Genomic DNA, 22,676 nt, shown 5'->3' on the forward strand with positions numbered 1-22,676 from the left:
TTCAGCCGCGGCACATTTTCTGACAGCGGAAATGATGAGAGTTGAGTATTTTTCCGCGCCTTGATTTCCTTCCTGAAACTTTGCAAAGGTTTGTACGACTTCAAATCAACATGAGAGAGAAACTAACAGGCATCTCCTCTTGCAGGTAAAGTTCACTTTTTTTTTTAAACCCCTCGCTTTATTTATTTCCAAAAGCAGGGCGCTTCCTTCCTTTCGCGTCTGCCCGACTGGCGACCCCGAATTTCCCCTTCGGGTAGAAACACGCGTGGGTCGGGGTTTTTTTTTGGTAGGTGGGGGGTATTTAAAAAGTTGAGGCAATATGTTTGCGGCTCCGGTGGAGACTCGTGTGTCAGCGATGGGCACAATATGGACCTGTTGTAATTTATCGTCACATTCTCTCCTCGCAAAACTCACTGCAAACAGCAGATTGGGGAGAAAAAGGAGGTGCAGAATTCACCCGAAATCCCTCTGAGCCCCTCTAAGGTACGTTTAAATAGTACCTTAATTACTGACATAATTTAGCACCAATATCTTGTCTTGCATACGCAAACGCAGCGTGTGCGGTCTAGCTAAATATATGATAACGAGCTGTTGGGTGAAATAAACATTATTATTCTTAAATAGTATTAATATTTAATACAAATAATTTCGTGAGGTCTGGATGTGTGCGCAGGTTTTGTCTGCCCCGCTAGCTCTTCTCCACGCACGATGTTTGTAATTATATTAATTGGGTAATTAGGTTTTAAAACGATTAGCGGCGCGCCGGACCCGAAGTTTTGATCTCGGTATTAATGATGTTAGTGTTCCCCGGGACCAAGTGGTTTGAGGATAATTAGTGAATTATGTTATTATTTCGGTGTCAGCGGTGTAAATTGTCTGTTTATTTGAAATAGAAGAGCCATTACGTAACACTATTCTGCTTCACGTCTCTTGGTTCAGTTTATAGAAATAGATTAAAACGGCTCACAATTGGCGACACCTCTTGGATACCTTCATACAGAGGGTTCATTTAGCTAGCTTGTCTTTTTTTATTACTAGAAAATGAAAGTTGGCTACAGTGCTACATTTTGTGTCTACAGAAATAGTCGCTTCTTACTGCCACAGGGGCAAAGTCTTAAATGTTATAACTTTGAGCAGCGGTCGTGTTTTGCCGTGTTCTCGAGCTATTTCATCGCTTTTTTGAAGGTTTCTTCTTTTCTTTATTGCGCGTAGACATCAAATGTTAAATGTTGGTGGACTTATTGAAGCTTGCGTTTTGCTCGCCTCCGGCACATCCATTAATAGTTAGGAGTTCAGCAGTAGTGCGTCTTTTCAAAATTAGACTCTGAAAAAAAAAACTCCCTTAATGATCATTTGACAGTCCGAGTTTTCGACCGATACACTATACAGTATATTTTAGTGCACAAAGTGTTTTTTTTTATCTGCTTACTTCCCGGGAATGAACCGATACTCCCTGCATCGTCGTGAGGAAGTGTCGCAGGACAGAAAACTTGAGACAGCGAGCTTTGCTGTTAGATACCAAATAAAATACCACCTTGCACGCTTTCCCCCTTTTTATTCGGCTCCAAAGCAAGCTCCACGGCGCTGTTTACATCGGGGGGAAAAACGTGTTCCCGAAAACCCAGTTATCCAGCAGCGCTGGGGTTATATAAGCCCGAAACCTGCGGACAAGTTGACAGCCAGACGTCATTCACTGTGCTGCTTTTGTAAAACGTGGTCCCCCCCCGATACATTCTTGATTAGCCTAATGTAAAGTTGACCTTTCACGCCAGACAAAGTGTGGCTTGTTACCAAAACAGCTTTCATAGCCATATCGTTCGATTTGTGGAGTTATCTAACGTCCTCTGGGTTAGAGGGGCTTGCATCAGATTCTAATGTAAACTGCAAAACAGTAAACCCAAAAAAGGAACTGCAGTTTTCTATCATTTTTAGACGCTATTTTTTTAGACGTCACTGTGGATAAACAAGAATCATGCTCAATGTTTCTTCAGTTATTTAATTATTCAGTTTCTTGTTCAGTAATGCTGATTCATTAATAACTCCACGTTGCAGATGAAACTGGGTATTTATAGTTACTGTATGTACAACCTTAAAATGACTGCAGAATGGTAAAGAAAGCTACTACTGGTATTTAGTCATGTAAATGACTCAAGGTTGTGAGAAACCTGTCCATGATCTGTGTTGTTTTATTTTATACGAGGGAAAATTGCTGAGCTGTTAACTGAGAATGTGTGGGTCTCATGCTCCTGAGAGCAGTCATTGATGCTGCCGTGTTCAGAGATCCCGACGTGTTTTTCATGTCTGAGAGGCGCGTCCCCAGCCTTCTGTGAGGTTTTCGGGGGTGAGGCTGCAGACTGCAGGTTCTCAGGTTTGGGACTCGTGATGTTTTATCGCTGCCCCACTCTCGGGTTGGGTTCGAACAGATCTCGCTGTCTGCACGGTGGCGTCGACCACATCAGGATTTAACCACATCGTTTGAAGGTTTTCTTCATACACCTGCCACTCGTTGTGTAAAGAGGAGCCTGATCGTCATTCCTGAATATATTGCCTGTTCCCACTTCTTTTCTGCTGATACACTCTGGATCTGTCTGTGGAAAGCCTTGAGACAGAGCCCAACGGCAGCTTTCTGAGCAGCCTCTTTAAAGCTGACGTGTGCTGGGGCAGCTTCACGACTGGCAGAAGCTTTAAATGTTCGAAATCTGTTTCTTCACAAAGAAAGTGAAGCACAAGAAAAAGTCTTGTAGTAGGAATCCCAAACATTGATAGAAGGCCCTTTGTTATGCTAACAAAATAACCTGATGTCACCCAGATGACCTGTAAGTCATCTGCAAAGCGGTGGACAGTACGGGCCTCGTGAAATGTTTCCTAGGCAGTCTCCTCTGCGTCTTTTATGTTGTGGTGCTGCTGGCGTGCAGTAACACGAGCGCTCAGTACTGAGCTCGGAGAGCACTGCCCGGGCAGTTGAGGATGTGGGTGAAACAGTTGCTGTAAGACTGAAACTGGATTGAGGCGACAGTACGTCTTTGTCACAGTTTGGAAGCAAACCAGACGTGTGAATTTCCTGGAATCCTGCCATTTCGAATATCACCCTTTCAGCCTGAAGGGCGAAGCATTCATTCTGAGACCAGAAGATTTTTTTTCTTCCTCCATATATTGCTGATTTGCAGATAAAATGATTTTCCTTTTTGTCAAGCTTGTGAAATATACAGTTTGCACACTGAAGCTGATGCTCCTATGACACCAGTTGACACAGATTGTAACACACTTTCAGAACAAAGGTGCTATATAATGATAGAGATTTATGAGCTGGACTGGTGTCCTTCTGAGGGGTGTGTCATGCCTTTGGCACTCCATGACTCTGTATTGGGATAGGCAGTTCTTGAAAATGGATGAATTATTTTTTTTATTTTTAAAAAAGATCCAACTAGGTCTAGCTTGCATATTGTTCATGGGCACAGGCCAATGCAAAGTGGCTTTAGAAATATGAGGAGTGTATAATTCTCCAGTATCATTTGGTTTATTTCATTCTTAAAATGCTGAATGCCGCTGGGTGGCAGCCAGTGGACAGAAAGATATTCCATTTCCAGACTGGAAAGAAAGTAGTGAAATATCATCCTGAAACCTTACTCAGTTTAGGGTTAGATGGTTTACACTGTATGAATTAGGCGGCCATTGAAATATTTGTTTTGTGTGTGCTTATGGACCAACAGCACAGCTGGCAAGCCATGTGTTAGACGAGCCTCTGTGTGGTGTGGAGGTGCCTAATCTTCCATCAGAGGCCACAGAAGTGCTTTAGGCTCTTGAGGTGGGATAATACCCCCGTGTTTCAGGGAGGAGTTTCATTCCATGTGCTCCCTGTTACTCTCATGTGGTAGGAGGTGAAATACGAGCGTGGTTGAGCACCTTTGTGTAGAGGTGCAGCTGTGTGGTTTATGTTGTGCCGTTTTCTGTTCATGCCTCAGTGTTGCTTATTTCATTTATGTCTGAGGGAGGAGAAGGGGGGGGGGGGGGGGGGGTTGTGAGTGGAAAACAAGTCGGCGTGACTTCCTCGTCTTCTACCTTTCAAATCCTGCTGTACAGTCTTGTGCAGCGAGTTGCACACAGACGCTAGCCTGAGTGACCTTGTGGAAGAGCCCGCCTCTTTGAGACTCCTAACTCTGTGGTCTTTGCCGATTTCCTATTTGGGAAGGCAGCTTGTCTTGAAGTGCCGGGTTTATATCTCTTTATATCATTTCTGAGATTTTTTCCCTTTTCTTTCTCAGCTGTTGGATGTGCTTAACGTGTCGTCTTTTTCATGAAACCCAATTCAAAAAATTAATGTGGAGTCGGAAAGGCTTGTGTTTCTGCAAAAATATTGGTGCAGGAGCTTAGCTAGATGATGTTTAATGTCTGTTTTAGTAATGCAGGATCTAAAATGAAAGGAAATAGGCAATTTCATTAAACAGTGTAATGAAATATGTAATATGTAACACTCATAGAAATTGCATCACGGCTTGGTGTTGTGCTTCAATAATATGATTTTCATTGTAATGACACAGTAACATTTTTACACATCTGAAGCACCTGACTTGCCCCAGACCAGGCCTTCTAGTGTTTTTCAAGGTAGTAAGTTACAGTTAATTCTTTTGGTTTGTTTGGGCATTATATATTAAAACTGACTTGTATTCATATCTTTTTATACAGCTGGGAATTTTATTGAAGCAGTCTGAGTGATGTGGCTTAGTCTTGCTGCTAAGCTCCAAAAAAAGAAAACTTTAAAGAAATTTTAGTTAACATCTTTGTTAGTTTTCCAAATGTAATATTTCTGTGTCATGACATTTGCTCTTACAGATTTTCCAGAAATAAAATAATGTGTAATCTCGAGATATATCCTCAAAGAAGCTGGTGTTTAAAGATCGGGTCAGATATTTCCTGTTTTGTACAGTCTTTGTTTATTCCTCTGAGTATCAGGAAAGACTTGAGCTTATCGCTCCTCATATGTTACATGTTATTGAAGTTTGTTTTAATTTTAGTGTCTGATTTTTTTTTTGTAACAGTATTTTTCCTCCACTGAAAAGTTTATTTACCTCCTGCTTCTCTGTAGCAGCACTTTTTTTTAATTTCTAAGTTTATGTTGGCACCATTAGTTATTTTACAGTTAAAATAAACTACTCAGTTGTATGAGATGTTCCTTATCATGAGGACATGTCATGATACCTTAGGCTTATGAATTTGCTGACATGACCCAGATTCAAGAGTCAGGAGCCTGTTTTTGTGCTACAGCATTCATATGTCAATTTGAGCGTATCAAATTAAGATCTTAGTCTGCACAGTTATCAAAACCAGTGTGCTAATGTTTAGAACTGTCTTTTGTATCTTAAAATGAAGCATTTGAGAAGTTCGACTTAATACTTCAAAAGACAGGGCCATGTAATGTTTTTTTTAAATACTATTACTCCACTAGTTGTCACATTGCAGATACTGTGTCTTTCGTGCGAATGAATGAAGTTGTAAACTGTACTGGAGGTGAATCTGTTTCCTAAAACCCATTTATAAGAAAAATCAAACTCTCGTATTTGGTTTCTTTACCAACAGTGTCAGTGAAAATAAACAGGGAGAATGTTCGGTAGTGCTTGCTGTTTTCCTGTGTTTCTGTGGGCTGTGTTCTAGCTCTTCGAAGTCGCTTTTTCAACATGAGGAGTTCTGTAAAAATCAAATTCTTAAGGAACAGATTAAAAGATGCAGTGCCTTGCAAAAGTATTTGGTCCCCTAACACCTTCTTGTCTTGTTGCTTTAAAGCTTGCAGCTGTGACACTTTGAAGCAGCAATATATATTTGTTTTACATGGAATATATTCTGCATATTTACTCCACAGAGGTAAATAATCTGAAAGAAAAGTGGAAATGTCACATGATCGGTGGGCTCTGCCTGTGTGCAGTTACAGAGGTGTTTTTATTCTGAAATCATGAGAACCTGTCTGTCTGATGTTCTTTGGTCAGGTAGTGAAATTCAAGCCAAGACTTGGCCATGAAGATCAAGGAGCTTGCACTGCAAGTCAGTGGTGGCCATTGAAAAGCACAGATCAGGAGAACGGTAGAAAAAATGTTTAAGTTTCTCAGTATCTCAGTGAGCAAAGTCTACTCAATCATCAGGAAATGGAAGGTACCACCCAGACACTGTCTAGATCAGGCCGTCCCTCCAGGATGAGCTACTGGGCAAGGAGGCAGCTGGTGAGGGATGTGACTCTGAGGCCAGTGACAGCTTTGAAAGCTCAATGGCTGGCTGAGATGGGAGAAAATGTGCATCCGTCAACAATATGCCAGTCATTCCACAAAGCTGACCTGTATTGCAGGGCTGAAAACTTGTCGGCTATCCCATGTGGAATTTGAAACAAGACACCCGGGTGAACCAGCAAAAATGTGGCAACAGGTGTTGTCAGATGAGACCAAATTGAATCCTTCTGGTTTCAATGGCGTGCATTGTATCAGGTGAAGACCCAACACTGCCAGAACTATCCCAAATGGTGACTTCATCTGGCCAGTTTCAGCAGATACTGGAAAGCTTTTTAGGACTGAAATAAAATGGATGGAGCAAACTATAGGTAAACACTAGAGGAAAACATTTTTCTATCTGCAAAAAACTTTAAACTGGGCTGGAAATTCATCTTTCAGCAGGACACTGATCCAAAGCTGCACTGGAATGGCTCAAGAATAAGAACATGAATGTCCTTCTCTAGCCCAGTAAAAGTCCTGACTTCTATCTGGGGGGAGATTTGAAAACTGCTGTCCATATGTGATCCCCAAAGAACTAGCGAGAGCTCGAGCAAACCTGCCAAGAAATATGGGGGGGGAAATTGCACCAGACTAGTGATCAAAGCTGGTAGAGACTTACCCAAAAAGACCTGCGGCTGTAATTCCTGGCAAAGGAGCTTCAACGCAATATTTTTTTATACAAATACTTATGCAATTAGCCTATTTCATTTTTCTTTTTGTTCTTGCTGACATTTACTGCACCTTATCTTACACTTACAGGTCTTCAATTTGACAGATTTCACAAAATGTGACTATGAAAGAAGGCCTCTGAATACTCTGCAGGCACTGGCGGTCCCAGACATGTGCAGGCATATAGGATTTGAACTGCAGAGAGTTTGTTTACACACCTTTATTCCTCTTTGTTCTTGTGCTGAGTTCACAAGCTCATAAGTTCAGATATGCGCAGTAACCACAGAGGGGGAAAATGTGGTTTTGACTTGGATAGCAGTATGTTCTTTTGTTGACCTTAGAAAGATAAGATTGCACCCGCATAAGTGTAGCTTTAATATTTGCCTGGGGGAGTCTTTTTCTAGGACTGGATTTGCATGTTTTGTGTAAGATTATGCTGTAGTTTGTTTTTCATTCCTGTTAGTTTAGAGATAGATAAGAGAAGCCTTTAGGGTGCCTTAAAATATAGTGTAATACAGGAGAGAACTGAGAGTTGCATCTGAAATTGAAGCTGTGTCCTGTTGAAATGCCTGTCCGCTAGTAATCCACTTTAGGCTTTGATGCTGATGGGTCGCACAGTTGTGCCACGCATTTCAGGCTATAAAAGCAGGAGGGACTGATGTTCAGCTCCAGTAATGTGTGGACTATTTTAATTAGCACTTGTCTGAACTGTGTGCGCAGTGCCCAGGTTCTTGATTTTTGCATGGGCCTTTATGCACACAACTGTACAGTTACAGTATTGCAGATGCACGTTCTTCTTTACACAGGTATACTGTACATGCCCGTGGGCCAGCACTGCTGAACAATATCAGATCTGTGCACTGAAGATTTAGAACATTCTGCAGCCTGTTGTCATTCCCCATGTCTGGACAAATTCTTATCGCATCCTGTTCCAGAAACGGAATTGCAGGTCTTAGCCGTGATTGAGCTCAACTAAACTATTGACAGACCTTCTTCCTTCCCAGCTCTGCATTGCCTTTGCTTCTTGTTGTCTTCTCTGTGGAGTGGCATTTCTCCTTGGCGCTGTGCAGGGTCTCTCTAGGATGAAGATCGGAGGTTTTACTGGCAACAAGGAGTGCTAGAAGCTGAATTCTCATTTTCTTCTTTAAATACTTTAATAAATTCTATTTTAATCCACCGCTAAGGAATTATATCCGAAACCTTATGAGGGAAAGGCAGGGATAGACTTCACATTTTTACTCCTTCTGAACTTCCTGATGAAAGGTTCTTCTTTTCTTTTTGTTCTTCTTGCTTTTAGCTACCAGGTCTTGCTAATGACGGAAAATCAACTTATAATATATTTCGTATATGTGATAAGCATTGCTTACTTGTAGAATTATCTGCCAGTCTGTCTCACAAGCTGGAGCTGGTGATTCTCAGAAGAGAATTCTCTGGATTTGTTTTCTACCGTTTGGGGATTAAATGGCAGGAATGATTTTAAAAATCCAAGTCGGTCTAACTGCTTCACTAAAAGCAGAACTGTTCAGACAAGTGTTTTGGAAGATGTGTTAAATTTGCGCATCAGATATGACACAGAGTGATCGAGACCCAGCATGAAATGGAGCTGATCTCTTGACGATATGGATTGTTTAAAATTCCAGTAATATTGATCAGTTGTAAATATTAGTAAGGCACTAGGGAACTTCTCATGCCTTTTGATTGTGTTGCTGTTTTGGTGTTGTGGCATCTCGAAAGTGGGCTCTGAGTTGAACCCCGACCAAGGGCGGTCTTGCAGTGTGAAACGAGAATGGTTCGTCCATATGATTCCATCCATCAGTTTTCTTACCACTTCAATTCAGGGTCACAGGGGAGCAGGAGTCTGTCCCAAAACAACAGGTCCGGGAATGTACTGTACCAGTGTGAAAACATAATGATGGCAGCACTGAACCCATTAAAACTGAAAAAATATTTGTATTAAGCTTATACATGCCACTAATCTGTAAGGTTCTTTTAGAAGATGTGAATAAGATGGGTCCCAATGTGTCTCTGATTATTTTCTAACTTCGAGGCAAATATGCAGAAGTACCAGAGGAGAAGAGGCCACTTTGCCCAGCTGACAGCCAGTTGTCTAGTGATCCCAGAAACTGGAGCTCTTACTTGAAGAAGAATCGGCAGCCACAACATGTACGCTTTTTTCGTGGTCCCGCCCCCTTTCTTGTGTGAAGCAGCCCTGGATGTCTTCTGCATTTAACCTGCTAGGAAATGAGCGTCTTCTTCCCTGCCTGCTCCAGCGCTGCTGGTGTTTCCTGCGGGCAGGTGGAAATCGGAGCCATGCTCGCTACACACCCTTTGTCCTTCTTTTCTGAGCTGTGAAAGAGGTGGCAGGCTCCTCTCTTCAGCTAGGAGCGGTGTTCACCTGGAGCCCGTGAGTTCAGTTTGTTTAGCCAGGGCAAGCCATGCAGGGCATGGCACCTGTTCAGCCCGCGAAAGCCCAAGTGGACAGACAGACAGGGAGGTGGTGACCTGTGATCTGCTGCTATCCAGCACCTGCTGGGCTGGGCTGGGCTGGCGCCACGCAGCAGGAATGGAGTTTTCTGAGCCCGGGGGCAGAGTGCCATCTGGGGTAGGAAATGAGTCCTGTGCCAGAGGATGCTGAGTCATTCAGAGGCTGGAAACACTGATAGAAGCTGAAACTGGGGGGCCAGCAAGGGGAGCAAGTGTCATACGCGCTGCAGGAAGAGCACGTCCACACTGCACGCTCTTGTTTTTTTATTCAGCATGTGTCTGTCTGTGTGTGTGTACAGTCTATGCTTAAAACAACCTGCTAATCTCTTGATGGAGATTACCACATCCAGCTATGCAGGTAATGGCAATTCATTGGTTTAAAAATCGTGTGTTTTGTACTTAGTTTGTCAGTGCTGTGCTCTGTATGAGGCAGTAATAACAGGGAGTCGTTAAATAGTATGCAGGTATTTTTTTAAAGAGCAAACAAAAGTGAGCCAATAATACAGTGCAACTGTGGGGACACCGCTGGCTCTCGGCTGCTGGAAGTACATTAAAGCTTTTTTTGTCCAATATACGTATATTGGCTGCAATATACGACACATGGGTCACGCCACTCTTTCTTTTGGGGGTTTTGGAGACCCAGTAACGTGGTAAGATTAGTGTAGGAGGACAACAGGTTGCACAAGCGATTTTGCAGCCATTCATTAAGAAATCCACCAGCTTCCTCAGTCTTCCCTTCGTGCTCGGGAACCTTACTGCTTTCACTCTCAAATTGCTTCTCACAGACAGAACCATTTAACTCTCTGTGGATTGCTGTAACTCTGTATTCTCCACGTTCTGTGTTCTCCGTAGTTGGATCCCAAGCTTTTCCAGGTTTTCGGCTGTTCATCAGTTAATGCCTTTTTGTCAAAACTGAGTTCGTGGTGTGAGATGCTGTTATTGGGTGAGGCTTACTGTAAGTACTCTTTGGAGATTAATGTCTTAACATTAAGACATAGAAATGTATTGTGCTTGGTATGGTGAACTCTTGTCTGGTGAACTGTTGGCTTAATCACAGTAGGCAGCTTGGACCTAACAAGTCTGTGAGTCCCCTGGTACTCGGAACATCATTATGCCTGGTAATTGTGTAAATGATCACATGCCATATGGATGCTTGATTCTGTCAAAATGATATAAGACTGTTTAAAAAAACAGAAACGGCGAGTTGCTAATGCGTAGTTAACTGCTACACCTGTGTTTCAGATTTCACTGTTTTTCAGACACCCGCTTTCAGATTTTATACTGTATGTGGGTCTGATATGTGTGTTGAAATAGCCAGGACACTTCTCCAGTGGTTGGAACCTCGGGTGAAGATCTGTCGTTGTAATGTTACGGTCCTGTCTGACATCCCAGTTGCAAGTGCATGTGACCAGACCTGACTGCACAGGGCTGGTGTTGGGCCTGGGGCTTGCACTGTCAGTAGCATGTGTAAGTCAGCGGTGCCTTCAGTAAGCTCGCCTTCATCAGCCAGTCACTTCTTCCTCTGCCCTGCTCTTCTGACACCTTCTCTCTGGTTTTGTATCTTCTTTATCAGAACGCCTGTCTTTGTCAAGGGCTCATGAGTCATCTTGTCTGGTGGCCTGTGACTTTTAGCTGTAGTTTTCTGGAAAGGTGTTGTGAATGCAAGCAATTTTAAGGACCTTTTTTTTCCAGATCCTTCCATGTGTGTGGTGATTAGTGCTTACACTCTAAACATTGCTGCTTCGCCTCAGTCGATGACTGGGCCATTGCAGTTTTGCACAGGGCTGGTTCTTCTCTCTGAGAGCTGCCTGAACTTGAGATTGAGGTGCAGGTGAGTTTTGTGCTGATCTGCTTCAGCTCTCTAATTCTTGGCATGTTATATTTGATGGCTTAACTCGAAAAAAACTTTTTTGCCGTGGCAAACGAGACGATAGACCTCTTATTTGCACACATTTCAACTAGAATTCTCAAGTGTTTCTCTGTGTAAAATGATCAGACTCTTCCCCCAGGTGGGATCCCTTTTCATCTTCCTCTTCTTGTGGCTTCATGTTCTGTTATGATGTCAAACTTTTCCTCCTGTTGGTTGAGATGGTACTCCCACGCCTGTGCCGCCTGTGACGTGCTTCACTATACTGGAGACCTTTTCTGTTTAACATTATGGTCATCTGGAATACTGGTAATGTTTGACTAGGGTGTAGATGGATAATAGACATGGACAGAGTGTGGCTGACAGCCCAATTAGTTTGTTTTTAATATTATTATCACAATACAAAAGCAATACTGACTGATGGGACAGGCAGCTTCCTTATTACTAATTCCCTGTTTTGTTTTGGATGAGTTTAATTCAGGTGTATGTTTTTCAGCCTGATTTTCTGTCTGCCTTTTCTTATGCTATACTGCTGTAGTTCTTCTACTGTCGACTTTAACTTAACAATTAACTTTTTGTGGCGTGATAGATGAGTAAGTGTTATACAGAGTAATAACAATTAGTAATTTATAAAAATAACATAAGATTCTTTGAGAGGCTGTCTCTGTTGCTCGGGCTGTGACAAGAGATCACATACTGGGCTGTTAAGATTCTTCTCCAGATCCCTGTAGGATTCCTAGCTGATGTGGCTGGTGTGGAAATTGTGGATGTTTGTGTGGGTTGTCTCTAGGTGCTCCGGTTTCCTCCCACAGTCCAAAGACATATAGTTGAAAACATAAAATTTAATCTTTTGGTAAAATTATGTTACTCACTAGTAAAGCCTCATTTAGAATATGGGGTACAAGTTTGGTCACCATGTTATAGAAAATACATAGTCTGGCCACTCTGGAATCTGCCCAGAGAAGATCACCCAGATTCACTCTTGGACTTGCATTCTACTCTTACAGGCTGGAGGAACTGAATATTGTTAGACGAGGCTTAAAAGTCTGTCTGGAGACCTGATAGGGACATGATACAACTATCCAAAATCCACAAAGACACTGCCAATCCCTGTGTCAGTGGACCCAGAGGACTTCAGAATCGGCAGTGAAACAGGAGCCACAGGGCACAAGTGGAAACTATGTGAAAGGGCTTTTAAAATTGAGAACAGAAGGCACGTCGTTTGCCCACAGGGCGGTGGGATTATGGAACGAGCTGCACAGCTATGTTGTTGAGGCTGATATCCTGCCGTTTCTTGAAAGAGGCCAAGCTAAGATCCTTGGATGAATTAACTACTCACTGCCAGAACAGGCTAGATGAGCCAACTGGCTTCCTCTCATTTGTAATCTTTATGCTCTTAGACTTAAACTTTACTTTCATGTAATGCCAGTCCACAAAAAAAGAGGGAGAGAACAGAATCGGGAAACTGCACACTAATCAGTCTTACTTATGTTACTGATAAAGTCATGGAAATGATAGAGCTAAAGAAGAAAACTTAGAAAGCGGTCATTTTAAGTATTGTTTAACTTGGATTAGAAGGGGCTGCAGGATGGTGCAGTGGTCAGCATAGCTGCATCGCAGCACTGGGGCCCTGGGTTCAATTCCACGCAGGTGCTATCTGTGTGGAGTTTGTATGTTCTCCCTGTGTTTGCATGGGTTTCTTCCTGCTGTTTCGGTTGCCTAAGACATAGTGGTAGATAAATAGGCTCTGGAGTGTGTGAGAGAGTGTGTGTGTGTGTTGCTTGTTGCTCCTGCTCCCCCGTGACCCTGAACTGGAAGAAGTGATCAGAGCATGGATGGACAGAAAGGAAAGGTCTTGTCTAACTTTCTAGCATACTTTGAACAAGCATTAAGGACATTAGATAACATGAAAGCATATGACATGATATATTTAGATTTCCAGGAAGCATTTGATAAGGTCTCTCACAGAAGATTGACTCTCAGATTTAAAAGCCATGGGAATCCACAGTAATGTATGAGGATGGATCGAGCACGGGCACTCGGACAGGAAACTGTTATCTTGGGGGGTATAACTTGTAAATGGGCGGATGTGAGCTGAGGTGTGCCGCAGGGATCCGTTTCGGGCCGGTTGCCCTTCCTGATCTATATCGTCAATCTAGGTTCCGTTTACAATAGGAAACTAGTGAACTTTGCTGATGATGCAGAAATAAGAGTGACAAACACAGAGGCGGTGGCAGGAGAGTTAAAAAACAAACTTAGACCATCAGGCCAATACGTGGCAAATGAAATTCAACACTGATAAGCGATTAACACCTGTAATATGAACATACACGGTGCATATCGCATGGGTGCTTTGAAAAATGCAGAGTTTTACAGACCAAAGGGATCTGGGTGTTTCTATAGATTTTTCTATGTCTTCATCAAGACCATGTGGGGAAGCAATAATGATTGTAGCGGAATTGGGTATATAGCATAAGTCCTGGGACGCTGTGATTCAGATCTACAATGTACTGGTAAGATCTCGTCTAGACTACGGTATCACAGAAAATATGTTATATCCTTAAGAGACAAGAGAAGACTAACAAAAATGAGCCCTGATCTCAAGGGATTGTTCTGTATGGACAGATTGAATGAATTAATTGTTTTCAGTCTAGAACAGAAAAGATTTGATCCAGGTACAGAAGATACATGGGCATTTGGATAGGTTCAACCTCGAGGACAGTTTAACAATCTGTGATAGAAAAGAGGACACTGGATACCAGCTGGTGTAATTCAGTTAGGGCGGAGGATAGGAAACACTTCTTTACTTAGTGTTTAAAATCTGGAACAGCCTTCCTATCCAAGTGGTTTAGGTCCAAACTCTGGACACCTCTTTAAGAAACAACTGAGTGAAATTTTAGACTGACTGGTGTACTCAAGAACAGAATGACCGAGATGGGCCAAATGTCCCCCTCTCTTTCAGAGAGCTTTCTTTTGTTCTTTATAAATCTGTAAGTCTTAGAAAAAAAGTTGCAGAAGAAATGATGAAAGTAAACTGTGTGTTTGCTTCTCCGAAGGGGTAAACTGTACTTTTTCACTACAGAACTGGCTTTATTGAAGCAGCTATTCTAACACACTGCTCATTAACAGGTCAGAAATGTGAAACCATGTTCTCTAGGATTTACATACACTTTCATCACTGCTCTGTTCACCTTGCACTTGATGAACTGAGGTTATTAGCTTGATACAATTGGGCTACATTGGGCTAGATACAGGGAAAAGCTGTGCAGTTCTGTTTGCTGTGGGATTCTGCCATCTGAGGAAATTAGGCGCCAGCATCACATACCTTTTTCTTCTATATTATGAATCACCCACAGGAAATGAAAGTAAATGCCCACTTACTGCCAAAGTTTCCAACACAGACTTGCATGCTCATGTGTCTCAGCCTTTGAAAGTGGCATTTGTCTATGCTGTTTGATGTAATCCTTCAAGATAAAGCTGTCTAATGAATAAGATCTGATAAATGTGGGGTGCTTGATTCATAAGTCGTCTACCAGTGGTATGTTGTGTAATGAACCCTGGAAACTCAATTGTCAGCAGGATCGCAGTCCTGACTTTGAAAACCTTGTGCATTGGTCAGTAACAGTGGGTTCTGTGCCTTAGTAGCAGTACAAGAATATAAACTGTGACATTTTTACATTTGGTACTTGTGATGGAACAAACACCCTAAACACAGACTGTGAAACCTGACAGTGTGTAATCCTGCAATTCTTGGAGCATTAATAAGCAAGATGGCTGAAAGGTCTCATTAATTCAGCTTGTCTAAAGTGCTTCAGCAAATCTCGTCTTCACTAATTTGAGGATTACAAGTAAAAATTTCATAACACAATGATTATTTTTTGATTGCAATGTGAGTCTAGATCAAACTTTTTGCAAATGGCACTGGATATTAAGAATATTAGTAGGAAGTTTTTGAATTACTATTTTTTTGTGCATGTATGATTTTTTTTGTTATTGTCTAATAAGAACAAAAATGAGAGAGTGGGGGAAAAAAAGAAGTTCTCCAAAGTTGAGGGGGTGGAGGTGGGTTAAAAAACTTTTTGCAAATATGGTTATCCATTCTTAGTAGTAAAATTTCTTTAATAGACTCTAGAAACATGTACAGGTAGTCTCTTTTTTTAGATGTTCTTATGGTATCCAAAAGGAAATTGTGTTGAACACAGGCCACTGTGTTCTGTGTTCAACTGTTCATTTTGAATCTTGTTTGGGTCAACCGACTAAAGTCTGAGCAGGTACCAAAGAGCAGCTTTTGGCATCTGTTGCTGTACCTAGTCTGGGTACCAGATTTTGAGAAATAATTCACCCACAAACACTGGTGTACCTGGCGTATTCCAGAACTCTTCAACAGTTTGTATGAAGTACCTTGTGTTTAACTCCTGATTAGTTGTGGGTGTTTGTGTGATGTGTTTGTTCTGAATGAGTGGAGGTTTTAATGAAAGTTCAGGAAAACCTTCACAGGTCTCCTTCACCTCTGCGACTCCAACTCGTAATTCTCCACGATAGTTCTTTCAGGAAGTGGAAATGACTATAAATAGCACAGACATCGTCTTGCCCTTGCTGCTGTTCATCTTGCTGTGTCCCTGAGCAGCTCCCCCTTGCTTACTGTAACTGCTCTCTCTGAGTGACGTCCTTGCTCTGCAGCTACGTTTCTTACACATGGCTCCTCGGTAAACATTCCCTAATGCATTGCCTTATTGGGTTTGCATTAACGAGGTAGTGTCTTTATTGTATTCAGTGTCTTTAGTTTTTAATTCTTCTTCTCAGGTTTGACATGGGCATGATCACCAGTGTCTCATGCTCACTCTTGCTGAGTAGTGTCATTTTCTAGGCTTCTGCTACCAGCTTCTTTGCTGTGTGGGCTACATTTGGTGGCTGACTGTGATGTACTGGATTGATGCAACGGATGTTGGGTCAGTGTTTTATTTTTTTTAACTTGAAAGATTCCGTAATAGGACTTGCGCAATTTATCTGTTTATCCATTGAGAAAAGTTCAAGGTTGGTTTTGCTCAGTTTCTCATTATTAATAACCACGGTGGCCTTGTCTTGCTTTTGCTCATTCACGTCATGAACCGAGAAATCTTTCTGTTTATATAGCCTGCTGTAGTCTGATAGTGTCTGAGTCACTCCACTCATCACTTTCAGCCTTGTTTTTGTTAAGAGTGCAGGATCATCTGAGGATTCACTACCAGTTTTCAATTGTTGAACACAGCAGACCATGACCACTTAAAGAGAAATGTGCCTATATAAATAGGTATGTCTGTCATAGCTATTTATACACTGCATTCATGGCAAAATTATTAGCATCTATAGTAGCTGTTGGCACTCATCCATGCAAAAATCAACAAATCAAGTCCTAAAACAATTCATATTAATTTAGAACTGAAATGTACAATATGCAGTCCTACCTCTCATTGAAATTTATGAAAAATAAGTATCATGGGCTGGTTTTGCTTTCCAAATTGCACATTTTAAAGACTTGTTGAGTAAAGAAACTGTAATAAACCTAGAATTGGTAACCTGCATTAGAAGCAAATTCAGCAAGATCCAGATATTTTAATGTTCAACAGCACTTGATGTATAATAAATATAATGATATATTTTTTTAGCTTTATTCCAGCTAATGAATTTCAAAGTACTTTTCATCCACCTTGTGCGTAACAGCCTTTTTGAAGCCAGATGTTTTTTGCAGTCTCATCAACTGCAATGCACTGTAAATGGAGTGAAAAGTTCAACTTGGCACCGACACAGAATCACACCAACTCCTCCCCTGTCTTTCCAGATATTCATAGTAAAGAATGTAAATAATCGTACCGTCAGGCTGCTCAGACTCTGACGGGCTGCTTCAGGGTGGAGCGGGCCTTCCCTGGACCGAGGTCCGTCTCCTGGCTCGGCAGCAGCCCGCACTGTTACCGCGACGTGCAGTAAACTTAATCTGGGAGCCAAGAAAAGTGTGAAGTATTAAAACCCCAAATATCTGTAATACAGTTTCATATTATGATGCACCTTATTGACCAATGCCCTGAGTAAATCTAATTCTTTAGATTTAGTAGAACATTTTGTTTGAAGAGTGGGTGTTTTTTGTTTTCCCAGGTTTGTCAAACACTGAAAGAAAGTATCCAAACAGCACTTATTTCTTTGCTGAGCGATGCTGAGCCCAGTTTGTTTTACTTGCCGCAGAGTAAATATTGGCACCTGATCTTCGGAGGGTTGCGGTGTGGTTCACGACGGCGAGGCGCATCAGAACACTTGGGGTTTTTTGTCCTTGCTGTCTTCTATGACAGCTTCCTTACCCCCCTCCCCCGCCCACAAAAAAAAACATGACCTATACCTACAGCTATTGTACAGTGTCCACAGAGGGAAGAGGGCATAGTCTCCATGCACGAGACTCTTCAGTCTTGGCTTTGTGAACTGTGTAGAGCTGAAGTGCTTGTGAGCTGTTGAAATGAGGAGCATGAATGTGCCGCTTCCAGCTGACAGCCTGTTCTTGCAGTGTATTTCCAGCTCTGGGCAAGTGCCGGTCAAGTCCTGATTGCTTCTTATTTATCTCTTCTTATCGCCCTGCTCCAGTGTTTCTCAGCGGTGCTGGTTACTGCAATGAATGGCAACACTATCCAACAAGGGACGACTTCTCCTTCCGTCGCGCAGCCCAGGGGCTGGAAGGAGTTCTGTGAGCTGCACGCCATCGCCACGGCCAAGGAGCTCGCCCAGCAGTACCGGCGGTTCGCCAGCGAGCGCGGGCAGCACGATGTCGTGGCGGCCGACAGCTTCTCCAAGCAGTTCGCGGAACTCTTTCAGCAGTATTTCCGCCACGAGGTCGGCGGGGAGGCCCCGGCCATGACGGGGCGCTACCGGATCGCCTCCTTCTCGGGGGCGCAGGACTACCGCGAGGCGCGGAGGCACCCGGCCGAGGGCCCGCAGGCCTTCCTGGCGGTCTTGGCCCCCAAAGTGGAGCCCCTGGTGGCGCCCCGGGAGCAGGAGAGGGGCGTGCAAAGGGCCCCCGCTGACACTAACTGCCCCGCGCGCGCGCTGCCCCGGAGCCGCAGCTCCGAGGAGCTCTCCGCCAGCGCCCCGCCCGCGCCCGCCCCGGCCGGCCCCGGCGTCACGCACTTCTCCATGAGCCAGATCCGGCACAGCGTCCGGGGGCTGTTCAAGAAGAGCGGCTCGGGGGACGCGAGAGACGGGGGCGCCGCGGGACCCCCCGAGAACACGGCCACCTCCGTGCCTTCCGGCCAGCACTGGTTCGGCCGGCTGGCCAGCAGGTTTCGGCAGCAGCGCGCCTCGAGGAGGGGCAGACCGCGGGAGAGCTGCAAGGAGGGCCATCTCAAATACCTTATGGTGGACGACACTAGCTTGGACACTCTGCCCAACTGGCAACGCTGCAAGTTGATGGTACGGAAAACTGAAGGGACTGACGAGGAATACCTGCTCGAGCTTTTTGATCCACCAAAGGTAAAAAAAGCTCTTATTTATTTATTTTCTATGTCTACACTATGAATTTCAGCTGGGGACAAAAGATTTTCTGGGGTTATTATTGATTTATTATGCCTGAATTACTTACTATTTGTTATTATTTCTCAATTAGTTGATAACCTGACCTGTTTTACACAGACTAGGGCTTGGGGTCTCAGTCACATCTGTTTTTTTTTCATTGGACCTCCCAGGTGTTTAAGTTTTGACTTAATACCCTAAGTTAAGAACTCTTGCAGGTCCCAAATAGCTTTTGGATTATGAATGAGAGTGACTTGAAATCTCCTAATAGAGCAGAAAACTACTAATATGCACAGTTATTGACTGATCTGGGGTCTCAGTTGTGTCAAAGAGAGCTTGAAGGCTCTGAAGAGGGTAAAGAGGATGAGGTGTGGGTTTCTGCTTCTGATCCTGTAGATCCAAAGGGTCTTAAGAATTTTCATTCCACTCGATCACTTAATGAATTGGTACTGACTTCGGTGCCCTTATTTCTAAGTTTGCTTCCATGACTGTAGTTCCTAAGGAGTTTCAGATAGCCTCTAAAGCCCACTGGGCTGTGACTCACAGGACCTTGCATGAATAGCACTGTCAGTCGCCCAAATAAGGGTTTAGCGTCTTTGCTCTTCTTTGGCATGTTCACTTTGTATTGGACCCTTTTTAAAAGCTCATTCTTATGAAGGCCATAAGTTATATTTTTATATTTTGTAATTAATGGTTAACTAATGTATCAGTTAAGGAACTATAATTGAGACCAAATCGCATTAAGATCTTATATTAAGAGACTCCATTCTCACAGGTTTTCACACTTTTATTGGTTCAGCCACTACAGTACCTAGAAACCGGTAGTGTGAGACTTTACTGCAGAAGTGTAGTGGTGTATTGCGGTACATTTGGCTTCTGCGCTCACTGCTTTCATGAGCACAGCTGGCTGTTGTACGAGGCAGTATCTTCCGACACTGTAATCAACTTTCAACTGATGCGTCAGGTTATGGAGGAATTTCTTAAGAGGAATGTCAACATGTCATGTGCGCTGTGTTTGCCAACAGCACCAGGATTTCCCTGGATGGGGTCCAGGCTGTTCCGCGTGCCTGCTGTAGCAGGGTGCTGTCTGCCGCCTATGTCTGGCACTGCTGCCAGGGCGGTGCTGGGTCGGCGGAGGGGGGGGGCAGTGGCATCACAGCTGCTGCCTCTGTTCTGCCACTTTATTCAGATTGTCGGGAGGAGTGACCAGGCAATGGATTACCATGCAAGGCACTTTCATGTCATGTAGCCACATGGAAATCGCTCTTAAGTAAACAGTTTGATGATGAAGTACCCAGGAACAGTGGGTACGTGTGAAGAACTAGGGTGAATCGTTTTCCTCCATTTCTTCTCAGTCGTCATCTGTAAATTCAGGCTTGCGGATGCAGTGACATTCCAAACCCAGTCCATGACTGAATACTGCAAGTCGGGCCAAAGTCTAACAGCTTTCTTTCTGTTTTAAGTGTTAGTCACCAGCTAATGTCGTGGTCACAGCCTGAATCACACTGACAAATACCGTTTCAGTCTCTTTGGGCTCCCCTTGTTAGGGTGGGAGTGAAACTCGGATGGTTTGAGAAATCAAGAACCTAAATGAGGACATGACTGGAAAAAAAAATAATTGCCAATTCTTGTGTATAAAAAGGGAAAGTCATCTTAGGTTATTATGAGAAGGATTTGTGGCTATGGAACATATTGGCTTTAATTTCAATTCTTTGGGTTTGATGGAGGCTTAGTGAGCAGCCAACTGCCATGTAGGATCAAGAGTGTTTTTACAGAAGTGTATGGGTGGCCTGACTTTTAACATCAATGACCCTTAACAGTCCTGATTCATGAAAGATTGCAATGAGGAGCTTTTGTCTGTTCTAATGACCCTGTGCAAGTTAGCCATTTCTTTGTAAAACAGAGGTCATATGGTTTCCATCAGAGGATGGTATTCTGCTTTCTCTGTGAACAGATTATTCCACTGCTGAGATCAACACGAATACAGATTTGTGGGTTATGAGTACAGCTGTTCTCATCAGAGGCGGGGAAGCTAGATGCCCTTAATTAACTGCATCAGATCAGTTTGTTGTAGGAGGCATGAGCTCTGCGGGAGCTAAAGCATGGAGCATTAGAACTGGATTTAATTTTGGCTTCATTAATTATAGGAAGAATAAGTCCTCATTTTATTGTCAAACGGTGATTGTTTATAGCATTGCACAAGTATTTTCTCACCACTGAGATTTAAGCACTTGAATGGGCCCAATTTTAATTCAAATACTGTATGTGGCAGTGCACTTTCTCAGCTCATGTGGAGTGGCGAGGCAGTGCAACTCCAGTGCTCATCCGGGCTCTGCAACACAGGAATCTTGGCAACACAAGGATATTCTCTCTGGAACTGAAGCAGAAAATGTCCTTAAAAGGAAGAGTGTTAGAGCACACAGCACACTGTGTGCTGCCTGTGCTGTTGGGGGGTGATCTGTGTTTGTTAAACACTCTTTTCATGTTTAGAGATTACCTGTTTGTGTTTCTGTTAGGTCAGTCTGGACATCCCTGTAAAAGAGGGATGTTTATCAATTTGTAAATATATGAAAGACTATATGCACTTCTAGTGCTGGGTCAACTGTGAAATACCTAAATTGAAAATTTTGTTAAATTTTCCTCATTTAAACAAGGTAATAAAGGCCATTTTATGTGACGTTCTTATACTCTAAGGAACTTCTTTTGTTTTGACACCTTGTTTCAGTTTAAAGATCCTAGGAAATCATACACTACTCTCATTTGATTTGAACCTTTTTTTGTCCACTCCCAGTTAACCATCTGTGGTCTCTAAGAGTTAAACATCACATTTTGAAAGACATTCCTCAGGTGTGCTGTGTACTTACTGTAAGTGCCTGCCTGGGGTTTCACTGTGTTTCTCTCTGGGCTGAACTGGCAAAATGTAAAGGAATAAAATTTGTTTTAAAACCCTCCTAAAACCATGATTGAATATCACCAGTTTTCCTCTGGAGCTGTTCTGAATTAATGAGCAACTGTCTTTTTTTAAACCGACCTCTTTAAAATGCCACACTGCCTGTTATAGGCAAGTTTTGGATCTGACCAACCTGGCCTATCCACGCACTGTTGATATAGAGTTCGAACATTGTCTTGAAGTATTATTTTTTTAAAGACGATTTAAGGTATTTCAGAGAAAAGGGTGGTGCAGTCTACCTTGGTTGTGTTCAGGCTTTTACAGTGCAGCATGTTGATCTTGTTTTTTATGAGCAGTTGCCTATGGATTAAAGACAGGTGTAGTTAGTGTTTTAAGATCTTTGTTTCACTTTTCACCTTGTCGGGGATACAGCAAAGGATATGATGCTATATAATAGTCCCATGTAGAATTAATAATTACGTTCTCTGAAAGCCTCTCTTCAAATGTGGATAATACCATTGCTAAATAATTGTCAGTTAGTTTGTCAGTTAGTATCCCAATTAATATACTAACAGTCAAATCTACATTGTATATATAAAGTAGACTAAACATACTTTTTAGATAGATTTCGGACTTGCAAAGCTTTTCAAACAGTTTTTTTTGTAGCTCTGGCAACACGGGGAGATTATTAAATCTTCTGAGTGTGCCCAGAAATGTTTTTTTTTTGCAAATTTGAGTATTTATCACATTACAATGTGGAGATTGTATTGAAAAACACTGCCTGTTGTAACTTTTATTCCAAAAGTATTTTTCTTAAGGTATTTTAGATTTAACAGACAAAATCTGCTAAAGGGAGATCTCATCTCTTAAATCTTAAATATTGGACTTCCCCACTATAACAGGGAAAAATTAATACTACATACTGTAGTTTTAAAATCCGGGAATGTCAGTGGTTAGGGTCAGGGGCTAGAATTAGGGTTAGGGGGTT

General features: G+C 42.7%; 1 protein-coding gene across 2 annotated transcripts in view; it reads left to right on the forward strand.

The window, feature by feature from the left end:
* Positions 1-11: 11 nt before the first annotated feature.
* The window catches only part of sh2b3 (SH2B adaptor protein 3), a 68,852-nt gene continuing 46,187 nt past the window's right edge, over positions 12-22,676 (forward strand). The window contains exons 1-2 of one of the 2 annotated variants that reach the window (XM_088936151.1): positions 12-145; positions 17,878-18,759. In XM_088936151.1, coding sequence (XP_088792277.1) covers positions 17,905-18,759 — 855 coding nt within the window. In that variant the 5' untranslated portion in view covers positions 12-145; positions 17,878-17,904. Of the gene's footprint in view, positions 146-9,751; positions 9,763-17,877; positions 18,760-22,676 lie in introns of those variants that run through there. The other variant, XM_088936150.1, reaches the window with a different exon arrangement.

The sequence above is a fragment of the Atractosteus spatula genome, chromosome 17 (genome assembly GCF_055471065.1).
Source record: "Atractosteus spatula isolate fAtrSpa1 chromosome 17, fAtrSpa1.hap1, whole genome shotgun sequence".
Taxonomy (NCBI): domain Eukaryota; kingdom Metazoa; phylum Chordata; class Actinopteri; order Semionotiformes; family Lepisosteidae; genus Atractosteus; species Atractosteus spatula.